Below are 23,460 nucleotides of genomic sequence, written 5' to 3'. Positions count from 1 at the left end.
GTTTCTTTAGCTCAACATTATGTTTGTAAGATTCATCCATGTTGTCTTATTTCGCTGTAGTAACTCATCCCCTTTGCTGTCGACTACTACTTTATAAATATATTATAACTTATGTATTCATTCAACTGTTGGCAGACACTGGGCTGTTCACAGTTTTTGATTACTGAGTTAGTGCTACCATCAGTGTCGGCTCATGTCCTTGGCAAACATATGTACCTATTTCTGCTGGGTATATATCTAGGTGTAAAACGGCCGGACCAGAGCATGTGCATATGTTCACCTTTAATAGAAACTTTCAAACAATTTTCCAAAGTGGGTACACCAAGTTATACTCCCACCAGCAATATACTGAGTTCCTGTTCACTACAAATTAAATAGTATCTATTAAAATTTTAAATGAATTTGCTTTGATGCAATTTTACTTTTAAAGAATGTATACTGTACAAAACTTAAGCAAATATACAAACATATATACATGTATACATATATATGTGTAATATAAGTTTTTGCTGTACTACTTTGAGAAAGATTGGAAATAATCTAAATTTTATGTGGAAAGGATAGATTAAATAATGTTACATCCATACATTGGAATATTTACACCACCATTAAAAAAGATAAGGAAGATCCATAAAATAACCACATGAATAATGTTGGTATTATACTGCCAAAACTGTAACATAGGTTAATGAATAATTCTTAGAGAAAAAATTCTATATATGCATAGAAAGGGCCTAGAAAACGGACACCAAATTGTAACACGTTTGTTTTTTTTTTTTTAACATTTATTTATTTTTGAGACAGAGACAGAGCATGAATGGGGGAGGGTCAGAGAGAGGGAGACACAGAATCTGAAACAGGCTCCAGGCTCCGAGCTGTCAGCACAGAGCCCGATGCGGGGCTCGAACTCACTGACCGCGAGATCATGACCTGAGCCGAAGTCGGCCGCTTAACCGACTGAGCCACCCAGGTGCCCCTGTAACACGTTTTTAAAACAATTATGTAACAATTTTGTACTCCCACTTTTATAATAAAAAGGTATTTTCTTTTTTATAAAAGGATATACCATAAGTTATACAGGCTTATTTAAAAGTGCTTTAAAAACTTTATCCTATGCTTTGTATATCTAATAAAAGGGGGCACAGGGATACACATAACATTTTAGAATCAGATATAATTAGAAACTTCCAGGCAAAAAGATGACATATTTAGCTTATTACGATTTTCTGATTGGGAGCTCTCAAACGCTCTCAAAAAAAACCCACAATTAATATGTTGGATCTTTCTTTTTTCCTGAATTGGAAGAAAAGTCACTCTGAATCAGTTAAAAATATATGATTAGCAAAAAACCAATAAAGAAAAAGACTCTTTTGCTAACAAAGCAGAATATCAGGTAGCAGTGGAAACAGCAATGACCTTGCCAACAAACCAAGGGCCTCAGAGCTATAAATGAAAAATAAATTATATGACAAATTATGAATTTAGATAGAAGCTCAAATTACTTAAAACAAAATGTGTGGGCAAAGTTATAAAGCTAAATGATTAACGAAGTGGTAATAATAAAGAACTAGTAAAGACAGTACCGGATCAAAAATGTTCATTTCATTTAAAAGTTAGCTCTAGAATATGGTCTAATTTACTGCTTAGTGTTTGTTTGATCTGACCATCCTGATTTCAAAATCTGGATGTCAAGTTATATGGTTTGTATTATATAGTTCTGATCTAAAATTAGGGCACCTGCCACCATGTCACTACAGGAAAACTATCTAAGAGAAAAAGCTTCAAGTGCAGAAATTTCAAATTAGAGAATAAAAAGTAACTGTGGATGCCATATCTACATATACAATCAGGTAATGTCCAACTCAGCTGACATTTCTAAAGAAATGATCTTAGAAAGAATACACTGAAACAACTTTCCTAGAGGATATTTCACAGGAAACATTGAAAAAATATTGGTCATTGAAAATCATTTGTACTTTATTACTTTGCAAATTTGATCAAATGAAAATCAAAATGACACATACATATGAAGAACACCAATCAGCAAACAAATATTTATTAAAAGCCTACCATTTGCAAAGTTGTTTGGGGGAATATCAGCTATTCTTTTATAAGAGCTTAGGCTAGTTTTGGAGCACAGTTTAAAAGTCATAAAAGGCATTATAAAGTTAAATAAGCATATGCAATTTCAGAAGTGAACAGTAAAATAATAATAATGAGTATAAATCCCAACCCAATGGGAAAAAAAATAAAGAAAAAGGCAAAACCAAAAAAAAGGATAAAAACCTTAATTCCAAAAAAGGCAAGAAAGTAAAAAAATAAATAAATAAGACAGGATAATTAGAAGACGTTGGAAAGTTTAAATACAGCCATAATGATAGTAGATTTAAATAGACTAAATTCACCAATGGAGAAAAAAGAGAATGTCTAGGATACACCTCAAGTATGAGGACAAGGAAAAGCTTCAAGTGAAAGGGTCTTACACAAATACTAATCAAATGAAAGGTGGCTTAGCTACATTAATATCAGACAAAACAGATGAGGATAAAAAGCATTAAGCATTAGATGAGGATAAAAAGCATTAAGAATAGAGACGATTACTAATACATAAGAAGTTCAATTTACCAGGAAGATATAACAATTTAACATATATGCACTCAGTAGCCTCAAAAATGCATTTTAAAAGAAAATGACATAACTGCAAGGAGAATGAGACAAATCTTCCAATACAGTGAAGACTTTAACACACCTCTCTCGCTACTTTGTAAGTCAAGCTGACAAAACCACACAAACAGCAAAGATATAAATTTTAACACAATGAACAGTCTTGATCTAATGGTCACATATGAAATTCCACATTAAAAATTGGAGTAATATTCTTTTCAAGGGCCCATGAAAGATTTACGAATTTGACATGTACAAGGCCACAAAGGCAGTTTCTACAAATTTCAAAGAATGCATCTAACACCAACTACATTCTCTGATCACAAGTCAGATGTTAATGAAAAAAAAACTAAATTTTTACAACTTTAATTTAGAAAAAAAAGAAAAAAAACTATAAAGTAATCTCAAAGAAAATAGAAGAAAGGAAATGATAAAGAGAGAAAAAGGAGAAATAAAAAACAGAAAGAATAACAATATAGAGTTCCGCCATGACGATGAAGAAAAAATTAAGGGGGTTTAAATAAATAATGTTATGAATAAAAAGGCCATTATAACTCAAGACAGTAGAAATGAAATAGACAATAAAAATACTATAATAACAAATTTCCAAACTTAGATGAATTGACACATTTTTTAAAAACCTCTTAAAACTGACTAAAGAAGAAAGAGATCATGCAAATAGTCTACAGCTATTAAAGAAGTAAAATAATACTTAAAAACCATCTCCAAAAGAAAAAAACTAGGTCCAGCTGGTGTTATAGGTATAATCTACTAAACTTTTAAAGAAAAGATCATTCCAACCTTATACAAACTCTACCAGGGAAAGGAAAAATAGGAAATATTTTTCTCTACTTATGTTTAGTGTAACTTTTTACCAAAAATAGGATGAGGAAAATATAAGAAAAAAATTTCATTCCAAATATAGATACAAAAATCCTTCGCAAAATATCAGCAAATCAAATCCACCAATGTATCAGAAAGATAATACATCATGATCAAGTTAGGTTTATCCCAGGAATACAAAGATTGTTTAACTCAGTTCTGTATGTAAGGATCTTGAAAGTCCTTACTCCAAACTCACAAGTAAAAAGCTCAACAGACTGAAAAATCAACAACTCTTCTTGGATCTGTAAGAAAGGGGAGGACACAGGGCAAATTGCTATCCCTAAGACTGGAGAGAAAAACAGGCAAACAGGGAGTCATAGCTTAGCAAAGAAGAGACTTGAAGGTAAGAACACCTGAACTGTGATTGAGGGACTGCTGGAGGCTCAGTGTGGACAGCTCTAAGAGTTAAAAACGCCAGGGGAACTCAGTCATAGGGTGCCCCCCACCCCCAAAATTTTCAGATTTACCTCCAGGAGCCAGACCAGATTGCCACACTAAATACTGGAGAAAAATCCCCTTGAGTTTCTGGCAGGGAGAGGGTAAGAGGAAGTATTCTGAAATATGCCAGAGCATTCTCTTCTTCTTATAAGGTCTGCTCTTAGTGGAAACTAGTTAACCAGAGTCCAATGTGCTGGGGTACTATCAGAGTCCAACTAACCTAGGGGAGGGAAATAGCCAACTACAGCTCTCTACAGGATGACCCTGGTCATCCTAGCCCACCTAAAGGGAAAGAAAAAAATAACCTAATGAACACTTGTAAAGTCCAGAGATGTATGTTCACTAAAAGACTGAGAACGAATCATAAGATTAAGAATGCTTCCTCTCCCCCACGCCTTACAACCACATTGCTAAAGGTTTAGAGCAGTTCCTTTTACACAGAACGCTATACACATTTGAAGAGACAGAGAAAGCATCAGAACCAGACATGACAGGGATGTTGGAATTATCAGACCAGGAATTTAAAACAATTATGATTTGATTATAATTAATGAAGGGCTCTAATGGATTAGGTACACAACACGCGAGAACAGATGGCCAATGTAAGCAGAACGCTGGAAATCCTAAGAAAGAAGTAAAAAGAAATGCCAGAGATAAAACAAAGCACTGTAACAGAAATGAAGGATGCTTTTGATAGGTTTGTTAATAGACTGGACATGACTGAGAAAAATCCTTGACCTAGAGGATATATCAATAGAATCCTTGAAAACCAAAAAGCAAAGAAAACAAAGACTGAACAAAAACCCAATCAAACCAAATATTCAAGGACTGTGGGATAACTAAATAGATATGACATAAGCGTAATGGGAATACAAGAAGGTGGAGGAAAAAAAAAGAAGAGAAATATTTGAAACAATAATGACTGAGAATTTCTACAAATTAATGTCAGACACCAAATCACAGATCCAGGAAGCCTAGAGAACACCAAGCAGGATAAATACCAAAACAAAACAAAACAAACACAAAAAACAAAAAACAAAAAAAAACCCAGAAAACAACAAAATCAAAAAAACCCAAAGCAAACCAAAACCAAAATCTTATACCTATGCGTATCATTTTTAAAATACAGAAAATCAAAGATTAAAAAAATCCTGGAGGAAGCCAGAGGAAAATAAACATCTTACCTAGAGAGGAAAAAAAAATAAGAATCACATCCAATTTCTCCTCAGAAACTATGAAGCAATAAGGGAACAAAGTAAAATATTTAAAGCACTGACAGAAAAAAAAAAAAAAAAAAAAATCACCAACCTAGAATTCTATGCCCTGCAAAATGATCCTTCTTGTGAATGAGAAATAAAGACTTTCTCAAATAAAAGGAAAGGAATTTGTTGCCAGTAGACCTGCCTTGCAAAATTGTTATAGAGAAGAAAAAATATGTAAATCAGACATATGGATCTATATAAACAAAGAACATCAAAGAAGGAATAAGTGAAGATTAAAAATAAAAACTTCATTTTTTTAATTAAAAAATTTTTTTTAAATGTTTATTTACTTTTGAGACAGAGAGAGACAGATTGTAAGTGGGCAAGAGAGGGAGACACAGAATCCGAAGGAGGCTCCAGGCTCTGAGCTGTTAGTCCAGAGCCTGACGTGGGGCTCAAACTCACAAACCATGATATCATGACCTGAGCCGAGGTCAGACGCTTAACCAACTGAACCACCCAAGTACCCCTAAACTTTCATTTTTCTTACTCTTAGTTTACCTAACAGATAAGTTTCTTCAAAATAATAATAATAGCAATAATGTATTCCATTATGTACGTTGATGTAATATATCTTATGTGTATATATGCTTATGTATGCTTATATTAAAGTGAAATGAAAGGCAGCAATGATACAAGGGACACAAGAAGGAATCAGGATTTTGTTATCATATAATACTCACGCTACCTGTGAAGTGGTGTAGTATGATTTGAGAGTGGATTGGATTAGTTGTAAATGTACACAGCAAACTCTACGGCAACCACTAAAAAAGATTTAAAAAAGAATTGTAGCTGATATGTTAAGAAAGGAGAGAAAATGGAATCATATAAAATGCTGAATTCAAACCACAAAAGGCAGAAAAAAAGGAAAAGACAAAAAATAGGAACAAAGAACAAATAGAAAACTATAATGAATATGCTAGACATTAATCCAATTATATCAATAGTCACCTTGAATGTCAATGTTCTAAATTACACCAATTAAAAAACAGATTATCAGAATGGATCAAAAAATATGACCCAGCTATCTGTTGTCTACAAGAAATCCACTTAAAAATAAATAAAGAAATCCATTTAAAAATAAATAATTAAAAAAATAAAGAGATTAAAAGTAGATAAATGTAAGGAGAAAAATATCCCATGTTAAATACTAAACAAAAGAAAGCAAGATTAACTATATTTCTTTTGGACAGAGCAGACTTCAAAGTAAGCCAAGTTATCAGGGATAAAGAAGGGCATTAAATAACATCAAGGGAGTCAATTCTCCACGAACAATCTTCAATGTGTATGTGCCTATCTAGAGAGGGTCAAAACACATGAGGAAAAAACTGACAAATGCAAGGAGAAATAAACGAATCCACTACTGTCGTTGGGAGGCTTCAACACCTTTGTCTCAGAAAGGGGCAGATCCGGGAGGCAGACAGTAAAGCCATAGCTGCACTCAACAACTGGTTGAGTTGATCCAACTGATCAACTGGATATAATGGACAACTACTGACTACTTCATGCAACAACAGCAGAATACACATTCTTCTCGAGTTGAACGTACATCAATATACACTACGTTCTGGGTCATAAGACACATGTTAAAGGCTGTTTAATATTAGAACATTTGTAAGTGTATTAGCTGGCTAAAGGAGAAAAAATAGAACTCAATAGATGAAGAGTTAGGTGACTGATTAAATCAATACTCGTTCATGATAAAAACTGTTAGTAAACTAGGACAGCCTAGGTAGGGAAGCCCCCTAACCTCATAGGAGGTATCTACAAAACCCCTGAAACACCAGTACAAATAAACTCATGTAGGCACTTTTTTCAAAATCAGGAGCAAGGTATGATTCTTACTATCCTCATTAACCAATACCCAGTAAGCAATAAGAATGAAAAGGAGGAAAGAAAACTCCTTTTTGGAACGATATGACTGTCTACATAAAAAAGCTTAAAATAATTTATATGCTAACTAATAAATATAACAGAAAAACACTTGGGTAGATATAAGATCATTATATAAATCAACTGCATTTCTAAACACCAGCAACAAACTATCAACAGAGTATGAGTTTAAAAAAAAAAGGGAGGCATAAGTTTAAAAAAATTCATTTACAATGGTAACAAAAATGAAAGTATCTATAAATAAGTTAAAAACCGATATGCAAAACTTGTTCATAGGAAATTATAACCTGTTATAACCTGGGGGCACCTGGGTGGCTCACTCGGTTAAGTGTCCGACTCATGATTTTGGCTCAGGTCATGATCTCATGGTTCACAGCTTCAAGCCCTGGTTCTCTATCTCCCTCTCTCTCTGCCCCTCCCCCATTCATGCTCATGTTCTCTCTTTCTCTCTCTCTAAGTAAACAGAAAAAAATAATAATAACCTGTTACTGAAAGACATTTTTAAACAGCCTAAATAAATGTAGAGATAACTTAATATTGAGAGGATAATTAATTCTCCAAATTTACTTCCAGGTTTATTACAACTATTATCATATTCTGATGACTCATAAGTAGAACTTAATATGTTGATCATAAAACAGACCAAAAGACAAAGAATAGCCAAGTCCCTTCTAAAGAAAAATAAAGAGAAGAGACTTGAAGAGACTTGGAAGACATTAAGATTAAAAAACTAGAGTAATTAAAGAGTGTGGTATTGATGGAGGGGCAAACAAATTGACCAATGGAACAAAACAGAAAGCCCAGATATAGACCTGTGTTTATCTGGAATTCTATAATATGACATAGGTAGGATAGCAGCTCCCTGGGGAAATTCAACATTTAACAAATGAACAGGGAAAATAGGGCTAACTAAATGGGCACACATATATATCATAAATAATCAATTCCAGATGGATTAACACCTTAAATTGTCGAAAGAAAACTTTAAAAGAAAATTTTCAATTTTTTTGAATCCAGGGTAAGGATTTCTTAAACAAAAGGAAGTTATATGCATAAAGAAATGATACAATTCAACTACATTAAAATTAAGAATGGTTTCTCAAGTCAGCTTAAAGTAAAAAAGAAAAAACAAATCACAAACCAGAAAAAATATTTACACACTTATAAATGATAGCAAATTAGTATCAAAAATATATAAAGAATTCCTTAATAAGTAATAAAAGTTAAGACAACACGGAAAAGAAAAACAACTCAATTAAAACAAACCAGTAGAGGGACACCGGTTGGCTCAGTAGGTTAAGTGTTCGACTGTTGATTTCAGCTCAGGTCACGATCTCACATTGTGAGATCGAGCCCTGAGTCAGGCTCTGGCTGAGCATGGAGGCTGCTTGGGTCTCGGTCTCTCTCTCTCTCTCTCTCTCTCTCTGTCTTGGTCCCTCTCTCTCTCTCTCTCTCTCTCTCTTTCTCTCTTGGTCTCTCTCCCCTCTGTCCTCCCCCCACCCACTCTCTCAAAATAAATAAATAAACATTAAAAAAAGAATAAAACAACCCCAGTAGAAAACCAGGTATGGCCAAAAAACAAACGAGAGATGCATAATCTCGTTCTGTAAATACAGAAATGAAAATCAAGACCACGAGATAGCACTGGACACCAAATTTTGCTAACGGTAGCAAATTCAAAAAAAGTGACAAAACCAAGTTTATTTATTATTTTTTTATTTTAGAGAGCAAGTGAGAGAGAGTGGGGCAGAAGGGTAGAGGAAGAGAGCGGGAGAGAGAGAGTGGGGGAGAGAGGGAAAGAATCTTAAGTAGGCTCCATGCTCGGTGCAGAGCCTGGCATGGGGCTCAATCCCACGATCCTGGGATCATGACCTGAGCCCAAATCAAAAGTTGGATGCTCAACCGACTGAGCCACCCAGGGGCCCCTATTTATTTAAAGATTTTATTTTCAAGTAATTTCTACACCCAATGTGAGGCTTGAACTCACAACCCCGAGATCAAGAGTTGCACGCTCTACAGACTGAGCCAGCCAGGCACCCTAACAAAACCAAGTTTTAAAGAAGATGTGGATCAGTGTGATTACTCAGTGACCGCATTAACTTATACTCCCACGTTGGAAGACAATCTAACTTATAAAATCAAAGATTCCATTCCTAGGTATGTACCCCAGAAAAACCCAAGGACACATATTTCAGAATGTTCAAACCAACACTGTTGTTAATAGCAAAACTGTAAACAACTGCCAGTTACCAGGAAAAGGGATAAATTATGGATTATTATATAGCAGAAAACAGACTGAGCATCAGCTACACATTACAACATGGGTGAATCTTAATATAATGTTGACTGAAAAAAATAGCAAGTCCTGGTCTCACATCTAGTATGATGTCCTTTTTTATAAAGTTTAAAAGTGGGTAAAACAATTTAAGTGATATATTATTTTGGCATTTACGTTCAGGATGATTTTTTGTTTCGAAAGTAAGGCATGATCAACACAACATTCAGGAGAGTGGTTGCCACTGGTAAGGTGGGCAGGGGCACAGAATTGGGAGGTGTATGCATAGATCTGAGTTACTGGTAGTCTCTCAGTTCTTGGCTTGGGTGTTGGGTTTATTGAGATTCACTTACCATTAAATAAATGAAATAAAGAAAAGGAACTAAGCATAAGTCAACAATGACAGTGTGTCACAAACCAAGAATTAAAACAAATACAATTCTCCCCTCCTTAGATTAGGTTAAAAGCCCTTAATAATGCCAGTGCCTATGCAAAACTCTATGGCCACAATTACTATTTTATAATTATTTGTATGTGTCTGTGTATCCCACTGAACCAAGAGCTAATGGAGGCTGTAATTTTCATTATCCTTAGATTACCAGCATCTACCACAGAGTTTGGTTCATACACGTTTATTGAATGGATAAAATAAACACAAAACTGATTCATTATAAAAACAAAAACACCTCAAGGTATCAGCCATTTATTTGGGAGACAGCATTTACTAGAAAAAAAATCTAGAATGAATCTAACATATAACTGACCTAAGAAAATAAAAACCTAGATTCCTGACTTTATATTTTGATTCCTTCCTCTTCCCCAAGAGTCTTCTTTATTTATTTATTTATTTATTTATTTATTTTTTAATTAATTTATTTATTTTAATGCTTATTTTTGAGAGAGAGAGAGAGAGAGAGAGAGAGCAGGGGAGGGGCAGAGACAGAGGGAGACAGGATCTGAGCATGCTCAGGGCGAACAGTGCAGAGCCTGATGCAGGGCTTGAAACCCACGAACCACAAGATCATGACCTGAGCCAAAGTCAGACATTTAACTGACTGAGCCACCCAGGTGCCCCTGTATTTTATTTTTAATACTGCATAGTCTAGAAAACTATTTCTAAATGGTCAGTAAAATTCTTAAGGTAACTCCAAGTTTAAATTAGGAAGTTATAAAAATCAGAAACAGGGGCGCCTGGGTAGCTCAGTCAGTTAAGCTTCCAACTTTGGCTCAGGTCATGATCTCACAATTCGTGGGTTCGAGCCCCATGTAGGGCTCTGTGCTGGCAGTGTGGAGCTTGCTTGGGATTTTCTCTCTCTTTGGCTCCTCCCCCACTTGTGCTCTCTCTCTCTCAAAATAAATATATAAACTTACAAAAAAAATCAGAAATAGTCTGTAAGCCCTACTAAAAAAAATAAACAAGTTGACACATTTAGTAGTTAGAGGACTAGGCTAAAATATAAGGAGAAATTAAACAGAAACTAAAAATATAAAATGTGAATCACTTTGCCTATTATTTTCAATATGGTTTATCCTTTTACAAAAACACTATCACAGATAGCTAGAGTGATACAATTGATATTATTGGTGTCATTAAAATGGTCTGTGGGGGAACAAAGAAATTTTAGGGTAGAAAAAATGGTTTAATCCAGATTAGGAGAGGACTAATTTATTTAACCTGGAATTAAATGACATGAGGAGTAATTCAGTTAGTCAAAGGAGGTTAACATAAAAGGATACTGTACTAAGGATAGAACGTGAGGACACGGTCAGATTATACAGCAGGTGAATTTTAAGTTAAACTATTGGAAGAAATTCTTTACTGTGCAGGTATGAAAGAGTCGTCTAGTCTAGGAATCTAATGAACTTGATACAATTTAGAATGTAAACTGGAAGAGCATTGTCCAAATTGTGGGATTTTTGTAGGTGTTCCACAAAAAGTGTTTGTGAAATGTACAAAATAATGGATTAAGCAAAGCTAAACAGGTTTCTTTGTTGTTAAGTCTTTGAAGAGGCTTTATGATGTTAGTTTCATGAATCTAAAAAGACATATACACAATGTAGTATTTCCCAAATTTTGTGACACCACTGTAGAGTATCAGGGCTCTTAGGGCAACAAGAAAACAAAGCACACGCTGCCCAGAAGCTTCTGGAGGTTCCTCGTCCACCACGTCAAGGAGCTGGAAGTGCTCCTGTGGTGCAGGAGATCTCGCTGTTCTCGGATTGCTCACGGTGTTTCCTCCCAGAAGCCCCAAGCCAAAGCCATTGTGGAAAGGGCAGCCCAGCCGGCCCCCAGAGTCACCAGCTCAATCCCAGGCTATACGGCGTGGAAAGTGAATACGACAGATGCTCATGTGCACATTTTCTTTGTGGTAAATACAACCTTGACCACTCTGGGGGCAGGAAAAAGGAAAAAAAAACCAAAACATGGACACAATTTGCTTATGTGAGCTGTTGTGGGGGGGGAGAGTGGGGGGAGAGGAATTGGGTTCTTTGCCTCAAACCGTATTAGTAAAGCTAAGGGACAGCAGGCCTGACACTGCTGACTTCAGAAGAGTCTGCTTCCAAGGCTGGCTCTTGGCTGATGTCTGGGAACTTGACTTGTCCAACGCTGCCTGCAGTGTTCTGCCTGCCTGGGACACTGAAGCCTGATGTACTGGCTTGCCTGGATGGTCTGTAATAAATAAAGTGAACACGTCCTTTCCTCTTGGGTCTGGAATTTAGGTAGTTGTGGTTGGTGTGGAGGGTGCCCACATGACCACCCCCCAATAAAAATGGTTTCTGAATCTCACGCAGGTTTCTCTGGACAGAAACACTACACAAGCATTAATACACTTGATTACTGAAGGGAGAACATTCTATGGCCCATGCTGGGATTGGGAAAATGTTGGAAGCTTATGCTTGGATTCGTCCAGACTCTGATGTGTCTTTTCTCTTGTCATAATTACAAATGAACCTAAATTCTGTGAGCCTTTCTAGGAAGTCATCAAATATGTGGGAAGGTTGTGGGACCTCTGAAACAATACAGTTGATGTTTGAACAATGTGGGGCTTAGGGACACTGACCCCCACTCCCATGGAGGTAAAAATCTGCATAAAGCTTTTGACTCTCCAAAAACCTTACGAATAGCCTACAGTTGATCAGAAGCCTTACTGATAACAGAAATAATAGAGCAACATATACTTTATGTTGTATGTATTATATGTTGTATACCTAAACTAGAGAGAAGAAATGTTAAGGAAATCGTAAGGAATGTTAAGAGAATCAAAGTCAAAAATTTACATTGTTATTTATAAAAAACATCTGCATATAAGTGGATCTGCACAGTTCAAAACTGTGTTGTTCAAGGGTTAACTGTAATTCATAGCTTTTCATTTATTTCAAGTTTAGGAAATCGGAGGAAGAAAACAACAAGCCAGATCATCTAAGGAAATATGAATAAAAACTTAGCTAGAATTTAGTAAAAAGGTGTCTTGTTTGCCCAACTCTTATTTACATATATGCATGTATGTATTCTTATGCTGTCCTCAGACGTGCTTACTTCTTACACAGGGAAATATACACATACATATACACATACACATACACGATAAAGTGTTATACAGACAGCATAACAGATGTATAAAGGGCACACGGAAGAAATGTTCAGTCCTGCTTGGGACTATGAAAGGTACGGGGCCAGGAAAAGTTTCAACAAGAAGCAACGTAAGATGAATATTGAGATGAGGTGGCCGACATGATGGTGTCAGTGACAGGAGGGCATTTCAGGTAGAAGGCACACAGTGAATAAAGCAACAGAGGCATTAAGTGTACCCAGAGACGCTCCCAGTAGGTCTGCTGTAGTCTGTGCAAATTCTGGCCACGGCCATGACAGAGAGCGCCCTGCAGGCCAGGCAGAGGAGCTGGAGTTTTCTACATTGCAGGCAACGGAAAGCCACTGAAAGTGGACGTGATGAGGACAGAGGTTGGAAGCAGCTGGAGGGCCATATGAATAGAAGACCAGGTGACAGGTGATGAAGTAATAGCAGCTGAGCGAAGAGTAAGGGATGATTACCATTTTATTTATTATTAAAAGAAACAGATTAAATGTGGCACCTATCATTCAGAATCTCGGTTAAGACCTATTCACAAAACACTACAGGACAGTCCCTCACGTAGACTGGCTATATGAGCGAGCAGATCATAACGTGTGATAATTTTGTTTTTCTAATTTTATTTTTCTAATCTTATCTTAAGCAGAACTTTACATTCCTTGAGCATCCCCAACTGCTAATGGGGAAGCAGACTAAATGTGTGCTCGATGTCAGGAAAAAACTACCTCGTAATTAGAAATTTCCTCCATATAGGAAAGAAAGAACAGAGGTAAAGAAGCTGTCTAATCTCATTAGCTCTGAGGGAAGGGAAGAGGCACATTTTCTTTTTTACCGTTGTTTACTAGTTCTTGATACTCTCCGCTTCAATTTGTTAGCTTCTCTGTAACTTGTTTAAAGCAACATGGTACTTTTTAATTGCAATCTTCACTGTAAAAGCAGAAACTGGCCTTGAGTACTTGAGATGAAAGGTAGAAACCAGAAAATCAAAAAGCCCTTAAACAAATTCCATTTTATGTTTCATATTACCCCTTTGTTTTGGAAACTAATGAATGGTAAGTAACAGACATGTGTCCCTAGAATTAGATATAAAGTTGATTTTGTCAGTAAACCAGGTTTGGGCTAGAAGAATAATGGGATTGAAGCTCACTTTAAAATTGTATTTAAAAATGTACCCCACTGTCTTCAAATTACAGAAGTGTCTGAGACTTAGATAGCATCCTGATGTGCGACATTAAGTTATTAAAGCTATTTATTAATAAAACAGCTTTCCTTAAAAGTCAGAATTTTACACCTATGCATAGAATTAGACTCAAGTCCTTATTTTACTTCCTGATTTCAAGGGAAAGGAGTATATCTGAATAATAACAAAAAGTTGCTAAGGCTAATTGCTTTGCCAATCAAGTTTTTTTTAAAAAAAGTAAGTTGCATCCTTTGACAAAATATCCAAAACGAGTAACCAATAACTTAGAGTACATCATTTTCAGATGATAGTTACTTTACCATGTGACACACTCGACGTGGGTATCAGTTACATCTGCACACAGGAAATTTCTCTTCATTCTATTCTCATGCAGTGCATGCAGCTAAATACAGTCTGTGAAAAGCAACCTGCTCACAAGGCTGAGCACTCAGAGTTCAGTAAGTTTGAGGAGGTATTAACTGTTAATAGGAAAGGTGGTTAGGTGTGGAAAAGGAGGACCTGGCAAATTCATCATAAAGAAAAAATAAATAATGAAGGAACATACTGAATTACCTCATTATTCTATCACCTATTGTTGTTCCTCTGATATTAAATCTAGTGAAGGGAACACAATAACTAAAGTCACTCACAAAGACTTCAAAGAACCAAATATTTAAAGCATTAATAAGGTCACCACTTCTACTGTTAATCACCTAGATCTAAGAAAACTTCTGTGTCTCCTCCTGACTTAAGGAATTATGTGAGATTATGCCCTTCAACTTAAAAGTATATGAGGAGATTAAGGAAACAGAGACACTCACTGAAGCTAGACTGAAAGGAAGACTTGGCACTTAATCCCTTTTATCTTTAACTAGATTAGAACCTAACCCGTTGCAGAGTGCAGGGCACTGCAGGGACTCAAACCACCAATACCATCCACTGCGACACCTACATTATGCTCCCCAGGGCTATGCTGCTCTTTCAGAAAAAAATAATTAAGCCCTGAGCTGACTCATTTGTCCTAACCATAGACTCGATAACAAGCAAGCAAAGAATAACAGAGCTTTTCACTCTCTAGGAGTTCAGTTCTTTCTCTGTTACCTTTTTTCTCTCTGTAATTTTCTTTCACAAAGAATACACTTGAATCATTAGAAATACTGAGAGTGATTATAATGATGAGTAAAGAGATGGTGACAAATTTACAGGACACAAAGAATTCTGGCTTTAAAAATAAAGGCCATGTTCCCCAGGGTCCAGAATAGGTAAACAGAACCACATTTCTATGCATATGAAAAATACATTTTTTAAAAAGTGGTTAACAGGCCATACAAGGTTAATATTTTTACTAGTTACCAGGAAAGTCTTTAGAGCATCTCAATGGAGTCTACAACGAAAAACATCCAAGACTATGCAAGAACTTCTTCAGGAAGCTCACTCACACGCTTCCCAGAAAGCAAGAACCTCTCGGGTTTGGCAAAAGAAAAGAGCTACCAGCCAGGCCATCATACCGTTTACTGTAAGCTCCCTGGGGCACCGTGGAAAGTTTATGTGGAGGCCATATAAACAGAAAACCTGACCAGGATCCTTCCATTCCAAGGGCACGGGTTTCTATTTCTAAATACGGTGTATAATATCACTAAGGGATACACATACTACTTTTGTTTATTATTTTTTAATCCCAAGATTGGAAAGTATATGTTTGATTAATTATTCTTTCTTCAATTTAGTTTCCATTTGATGTGCTGTGCTCTGGCCCTAGACAAAGTTAAACGGGACCAAATATGTGGTGATTTATAGAGATTTCATCGTTTTAAACTTCGGATATCTGCCAGTAGAGACATTTTACCACAGACTATAGTTGTGCTTCTCTAAGACCGATCTGCCAAAGAGCAGAAATTAGAAACTATGGTTCTTTGGCAAATCTGGCCAGTCGCCTGTTTTTGTAACAGCCTATAGGCAAAAAACAGTTTTTACATTTGTAAGTGGTTATATTTTAAATGGTTATATAAGTACCTACACAGTAGCCTCCACTTTATCTCTTGGCCAGCAAAGCTTAAATATTTACTATCTGTTTCTTTAGGGAAAAGCTTACTGAGCTCTGCCATAGAGGTCCCAGTTGTATTTGTACCGACACTAGCTATGGTTCATGGGCAGAGCGTTCCATCCTAAAACATCTATGTTAGTGGGTAAGGCTTTTATTTTCTAAGACATTTCCTGCTCATGCTTGATCTCAGTCCAAAAGTGAAAAGCTGGATCATATTTATCTAACCAAATTAAAAATGCAAGTCTTTATAATGAAATAGTTACTTTACATTGCAAAGAACTGCTTTGATATTTTTAATAATGTGTACCAAAAATGGCTTACTTACAAACTTTTTAGCTTTCATTTTAAAAATTAAATTTGGGGCAAAAGAAATTATGAGATCCGCTACGTCATTCTTCATACACATTGAAGTACAGACCTAAGTATGCACTTTTACCATTTTTAATTTTGGGGCCATTTCTTTACTCTAACCAAACTAACCCTGACTGGGCCTCTCAAGTGGCAGCAACGAGGGAACTCCGAGACGTGCGTTCCTTTAGTTGGGCATTTCATCAAAGTATGAAATGTATCCTTAGATTCTAAAAACCAAACAGTGTAATTTTTACAAGAGAACTTTGAAATCTTTTGTCCCTCTGGAAACAGAAATTCTCAGAAATCATACGCCTACTTACAAGCTGGTAAATAGTTCTTTTCATGTTCTTAAGAAGTAAAGTATCTTAAACTTTCTCTCTTTAGCATAAACGTCAACATACGTATTCCTTCAATTTATAAGATAAATAGGCAGTTGTCTTAAGGATGAAGAACCCTTAGCAAGGTGCAGCAATATTAAAAACATACTTTATATAGGCAGTTCAAGATTTAATCGAGATGGTGCCAAGAAGTCAGGAACTATCAAAATTATTTAGATAAAAATCAGAAGGAAGATTTTTCACCATTTACAATTGTTGGTAAATAGGAATAATGCAAATCTCAAAGAAAAACTGATGTAGTTGTTAAACAGTCACTATAATCGCTTTAGTGATAAAGGAAATGAACTACAGTGTTACATACATACAAAGACGTGTGTACTGCCAAGGACTTAGTACATACATCTTTGTATGTATGCAACACTGTAGTTCATTTCCTTTATTAAAACTGTTTCCCTGCATTCTTATAAATGGCTTGTGGATTTGTCCTCTCTTCTTCAAGAAGTTATTAAGTTTCTTAAAGAGTGAGAATTTATTATCCTTCTGTTACTCTTCGGTAAGTTCACTATTATGTCCAACAGAATAAAATAAAATATATGGGACAAACGAAGGCTATATACCTGAGCTGAACATACAGAACATTAAATAATATATAATAATAATTTTTAAAAATCAGGGAAGCCAATGCAGACCCAGAGGAGGTTTCTGATCTGGATCTAGCCTGAGAGTATGCACTGGAGACCTCCACGGAGTAGGGTCAGCTCCAGGCCGTTGTCCCTCATTTCCTTGCTCCCTCCAAATCCTCCTTTCTCCCTGATGCTCAACTACTGTGTTTAAAAAAGAAAAAAGAAAACTTTTTAGGTCTAAAATATACAAATCATCTGCTTAGCACTTCAGTTTCCTCAGCTATAAAGTCGGCTTGGTGTAAAAGTGTTATAATTAGCTTGGATAGAAGATGATAAATAATCACGATATTTTATAAGCGTCTAACATCTATTAAAAATACATAATTTCTTATTTAAGCAAATAAACCTGGTAAGTGATTTGGTGCATTTTACTAGAAAGTACACTTAAGTTTTATTTTCAATTATGACCTTAGCATCATTTTTAGCTACATAAGAAGTACAAAAAAAAAAAAAAAAAAAAAGACGTATGTTCACTTATGTAAATAGAAAGCCATAAGTGCATAAGCTTAAAATAATTCTACAGACTCTAATTCTCCACCCTTGGGTTTCAGAAACCATCAATTTGATTTTCAAACTGTGCTACGCTTGCTAACCTTACCTGTATTCAAGTGGTTTTGATCTCCCTCTTGGGTATGGAAAGAAATGGGACTAAGTTTTACTTGTCTAAAACAGAGACTAAGAATGCTGAAGACTAATGTGCGGCCGGTAAAGAGAAGATGGTTGGTTCATTGCTAAGTACAAATATTGGGAGAGATCACTTCCTTTACATTTAAAAACAATGCCATTGCCAAGTAAACATTCTGATTAAACGTAACTGAAGGAACTGTCCTTTCGTAGTCACAAAAGGTGGTTTCGCTGAACTGGAAGCAGTTCTGTTCCGGATTTCTGCTTGGCCTCTGTCAGTCTTTATCCCTAAAGCCATTCTTGGTGTAATTGTTTTTCAAGTCTGAGTAGCCACACAGAACATCCCGGTTGCTTAATACAGTTATTGTTTATTTAGTGCTTTCAAAGTGGACGGATCCTCTGACTAAATAATTGATGGATTTTTAAAAATTCTTATAACAATTCTAGATAATCATAACCTAATTTTATAGATAAGGAAACTGAACCTTAAAAATATATTAGGTAGTTTGAATGAGGAAATATAGCAAGTGGTAAAACCAAGATTCAAACCCAAGTCATAATGCTCTTGATCATTAATTTACCATGAAAGAATGGCAATGCTATATAATCTTTTCACTGTATTTTTCACTTGTCCGAAATGTCAGAATATTTTACAAACAGTAGTATAGTGAGCATAGAAATATGTGAAATGGTTCTTCATACCTGTGTAAGCTAGGACTTTAAAGATAAAATTTTATTCTCTGGAAAAGGACAGAGCTTATACTGAGATATGATAGCATTATCTGTGGAAATAGTTTTTAAAAAGTATGGAATGCAATATACTTCAAGAGATTTTATCTACTAAAAAATAGAATACACCTGTATTGATCACACAAAATAAAAAATGGCAGAAGTATATGAACACGTGAGCGATTCTTCGTTGTAGTTGTAATATTTGTTATCTGGTATGATTTTTCATTTTCTAAATTGGGTTACCTAGTAGACATCAGAGAACAACATAATGTTCTCAAAAAGAGAACTACTATCACACGACCTTAAGCCAGGGTCAGTAGAAAAGCAGAAAAACCGAATGTGAAAAAAACAAAATAAAACAAAACTGATAAAGGCCAGGATGTCTACAGCTAAATATAGCTCTGACTTCATAAATAACCTGTTGGTCGTTCTCCACATTCCTTTCTCTTGACCTGTAAGTTGAGGAGCAAGCCTCAGGCCTGGACACACAGAGCAACAAGACTTTATTCCCCTCTTAAGTACACTTTGTTCAAAGAATGTAATACGTAAAATCATTTACAGTTTAAAAAATTCTGTGAGTTTGTATGCCTGAGATACCCTTAGGGGAAGCAACTGTAAAAAATGGAGAGACTCCTTTATGTGACTTCAAACAAAGCCTGGTGAATTGCACTTTTTTAGAGTTCATTTTAATGAAAAATCTACCAACCTGTCACCAGGTCCTGCTCGATACCTCGCACCTGGGATCAGGACTGGGTCGTCATCACTATCATCTGTGTCCTGGAGAGCAGAGTCCCTGGCTAATGTTTCCTCATGAGCCAAAGGCCCGATGGCTTCTGTTTGTGACTGAGGCTCAGGATTAGTGGTATTTTGATCGGCAGCACCTTCAGTGCTAGTTTGATCTGAAGTTCCTGGTTCCTTGCCTTGTTCAGACAAAGTAGATTCTTCTGGAACCCCACAAGAGCTACCAAGATTGAGGTCATTTCTTTCTCCTGAGCAGGAATCCAATGGCTCAGATGTGAACTTATCTGATTGTGCTGTTAGAAAATAAAGTAGAAACAGCTGGTCATGTTGGCAACATTATTTAATCTAGCCTTAAAGCTGGCAGGCATTTCCTAATGAGGAATTTCCCAATAGGGAGAAAAAAATTCCATAATACATCTATTTGGAAATGGTCTCAGGAGAGAGTAACATAAATTACGCTTCTCATTTGCCCACATGAAGCAATTATCTAAAGAGAACAAGACAACTACTCACCTGTATCTACACGATTCTGAAGTGTGTTTTCTGCAGATGCACCTTCCTGACATGTTGTCGCATCCTCTGACGATTCTTCAAGAGCTTCTGGGAAATAAACCAAATTATCATTTTTTAAAATGTTTATTTATTTTGCGAGAGAGAGCGCAAGCAGGGTAGACAGAAAGAGGAAGACACAGAATTCGAAGCAGGCTCCAGGCTCTGAACTGTCAGGATGGAGCCCAACACAGGGGTCGAACTCAGGAGCTGTGAGATCATGACCTGAGTCAAAGTCGGACACTCAACTGACTGAGCCACCCAGGCACCCCACCAAATTATCATTAAATCCAAAATTTTTAATAAAATGAATACCAGCTGAATACTCTCGCTATCCTATATATAAGCGGCTCTTAATCCTTTTGGGATCATAGAATCTTCTGACACCCAGACATAACCTCCCCTCAGTACAATGCAAATATCTACGTCCACACCGAACTGTACAAACACTATCAAAGATGGATGAGCAATCCCGCCCACTGCCTCCTCCCAAAGCCCAGGCAAGGACCTTCATAAACCCGTGGTGAAGAATTTCTGCTTGAGATAAGCCCTCACAACTGACATTACTTGCTCTTGCCTTGTTTCTAAACTTCACAAAATCTAAACTTAAAACTGAGTATTTTTCTATCCCTTTACCATGCATTTAGTAGAATCTGAACTATCATGAACCCTACCATCAATTCTCTTTTGGCCGCTGAAAATACTTATTTCTGGGATTTAACTCTAAGATCCATTAGGGATCAGTCTTTTTTGCTCCTAACCGCGCATCTGCTTACTAGAGAGTTGTTTTACACATACTTAATTCTTGTAAACTCTGTTATATTGAGGCATCTATTCCTTTAATAAGAAGTGGAATTCATTTAGTCCTTCATTTACCAAGTATTTTTTGAAAATCTACTGTATGCCAGTCTTGGCCGTGATTCATTTCATGCCATTTTTCTTTGATTAATGAGCTGATTTTTCTATGATGGCCCATCACCAGCTATATTTATTTTTTAATACTCTTGTTACTGTACCAGGCTAAATTTTTGAGCATTAGTTCCATCTGATTTTCACCAGCTTTATGAAATAGCACACAGTCAAAAATGGATGTATAAAAGAAAGCAAATAAGCAGTTGCTAGGGGTTAAGGGGGAAGGAGGATGGGGGATGGGGTGTGACTGCTTAATGGCTGTGGGATTTCCTTTAGAGAGGATAAGAAAATGTTTTAGAACTAGACAGATGCAATAGTTGCACAAAATTGTGAATGGTCACTGGATTGTGTACTTAATTTTTTTTTTTTAGATTTATTTATTTTTGAGAGACAGAGAGAGACAGAGCACAAGTGGGGGACGGGCAGAGAGAGAAGGAGACACAGAATCCGAAGCAGGCTCCAGGCTCTAAGCTGTCAGCACAGAGCCCAACGTGGGGCTCAAACTCACAAACCGCAAGATCATGACCTGAGCCAAAATCAGTCGCTTAACCGACTGAGCCACCCAGGCGCCCTTAATTTTTTTTTTAATGTTTATTTATTTTTGAGAGAGAGAGAGAGAGAGAGAGAGAGAGAGAGAGAGAGAGAGAGAATGAGTGGGGGAGGGGCAGAGAGACAGGGAGACAAGAATCTGAAGCAGGCTTCCGGCTCTAAGATGTCAGCACAGAGCCCAATACGGGGCTTGAACACACAAACCATGTGATCATGACCTGAGCCAAAGTCGGATGCTTAACCGACTGAGCCACCCAGGCATCACTAGAGCGTGTACTTTAAAATGGTTCATTTATGTTACGTGAATTTCACCTCATTAAAAAAAAAAAAGTGAGCAAAAATTATATGCTAACAAAAAAAAGAGAGAGAGAGAGAGAGAGAGAAGACAGAGAAAAAAAATCTCCTGTAATCAAGGCTCTGGACTAGACACTAAATTTCACATAACGGTCATGTAAAATATTCTAGGAAAGCATTCTGAAAAATTCCTAAATGGCATTTCTTGTATGAAACAGTATTCACGCATAACCCATTTAAATTTTATTCCTTTTTCCCCCTTCACAAGCCACCTATACTCTTTGAAAAAATCAAGGCAGATACTTTGGATTTCACTGCTAGGTATAAAAGTGGTCAAGATAATCCAAACTAACATTTACATCTCACATATTTTCAGTACAATGACCACCTGTCTTGGCCATTGTATCCACTGAGGGGAACTGTGCTTCACTGTGACTCCCTACCCTAAATGCTTAAGGCCTCAACCATTTGCATTTGCTATCTGTTTATCAACAGTAGTGGCTGGACTACTGAGGCAAAAGTAATTTATTAAAAACAAAAAACGGGCGCCTGGGTGGCTTAGTCACTTAGTTGAGTGTCCGACTCTTGATTTTGGCTCAGGTCATGATCCCACGGTTGTGGGATCAAGCCCCATGTCAGGTTCCACGCTGAGCTTAAGATTCTCTTTCTCCCTCCCTCTGCCCCTCTCCCCCACTCGAGCTCTCTACAAAATACTAACTAACTAACTAACTAACTAACTAACCAACTAACCAAGAAATAAATCTGCTGCACTGAAAGAACATAAAAGCAGGTGGACATTCAACACTGGGGTTTTATAATGACAACAGAAACAACACCTTACTTGTCTCACTGTCTCCTGGTGGTAGCACAGAGCTCTGTGGGGTCAAGGATCCCTCCTGACCCTCAGATTTGCAGTGGCTCCCATTTCCTCTAGAACTTGAGGCAGTACTGCTCCTATTATCAAAACAAAACAAGCGGTTCCACCAGGAAGTTAACAAATATGAACTTTTAGGGTAATTTTTATATTTTACAACTAGAGAAACAAAAAATCCACACAACAAATAAAATACAGGACTTCTTATTTGAATAGTACTTGTAAAACACCACTTTCAAAGATCAAGGTGATTATTCTAATCCTCCTTAACCTTAAAAAAGAGATTTAAAAATACAGAAGGACCACCTTTTCAAGGTTTTGATGCTTCTATTTATTTCTATACATTTGTATTGAATTTTAACTGAATTACATGGACTCTCTTCTTGTCCTCACCACAGATGGTTCACCACATCCAAATCCTTACTGGTTTTACACACTTTGGTCTTTGAACCCCCCTATGCAGCTTGCTTCTACTTCTGGACTGTTGTTCACATATGGCAGGTGATTGAGCACCAGGGCTTGTAGAAAGTTCGGAAAATGTTTTTTGTTAGTTTAATACCCACCTGACGATGACTAACAATT

The 23,460-nt window shown here is 36.5% G+C and overlaps 1 protein-coding gene across 5 annotated transcripts in view; it reads right to left on the bottom strand.

Annotated features, from left to right (window-relative positions):
• DCAF6 (DDB1 and CUL4 associated factor 6) overlaps positions 1-23,460 on the bottom strand; it is a 133,864-nt gene that overhangs the window by 14,302 nt on the left and 96,102 nt on the right. For all 5 annotated transcript variants that reach the window (XM_042925389.1, XM_042925384.1, XM_042925387.1 and 2 more), the window contains 3 exons: positions 22,846-22,958; positions 20,214-20,300; positions 19,666-19,993 (listed from right to left, as the gene is read on the bottom strand). In XM_042925389.1, the coding sequence (XP_042781323.1) occupies positions 19,666-19,993; positions 20,214-20,300; positions 22,846-22,958 (528 nt within the window). The remainder of the gene's footprint in view (positions 1-19,665; positions 19,994-20,213; positions 20,301-22,845; positions 22,959-23,460) is intronic.

Source organism: Panthera leo, chromosome F3 (genome assembly GCF_018350215.1).
Source record: "Panthera leo isolate Ple1 chromosome F3, P.leo_Ple1_pat1.1, whole genome shotgun sequence".
NCBI classification, from domain to species: Eukaryota; Metazoa; Chordata; class Mammalia; order Carnivora; family Felidae; genus Panthera; species Panthera leo.
This window is presented reverse-complemented; position numbering and strand designations above follow the sequence as displayed.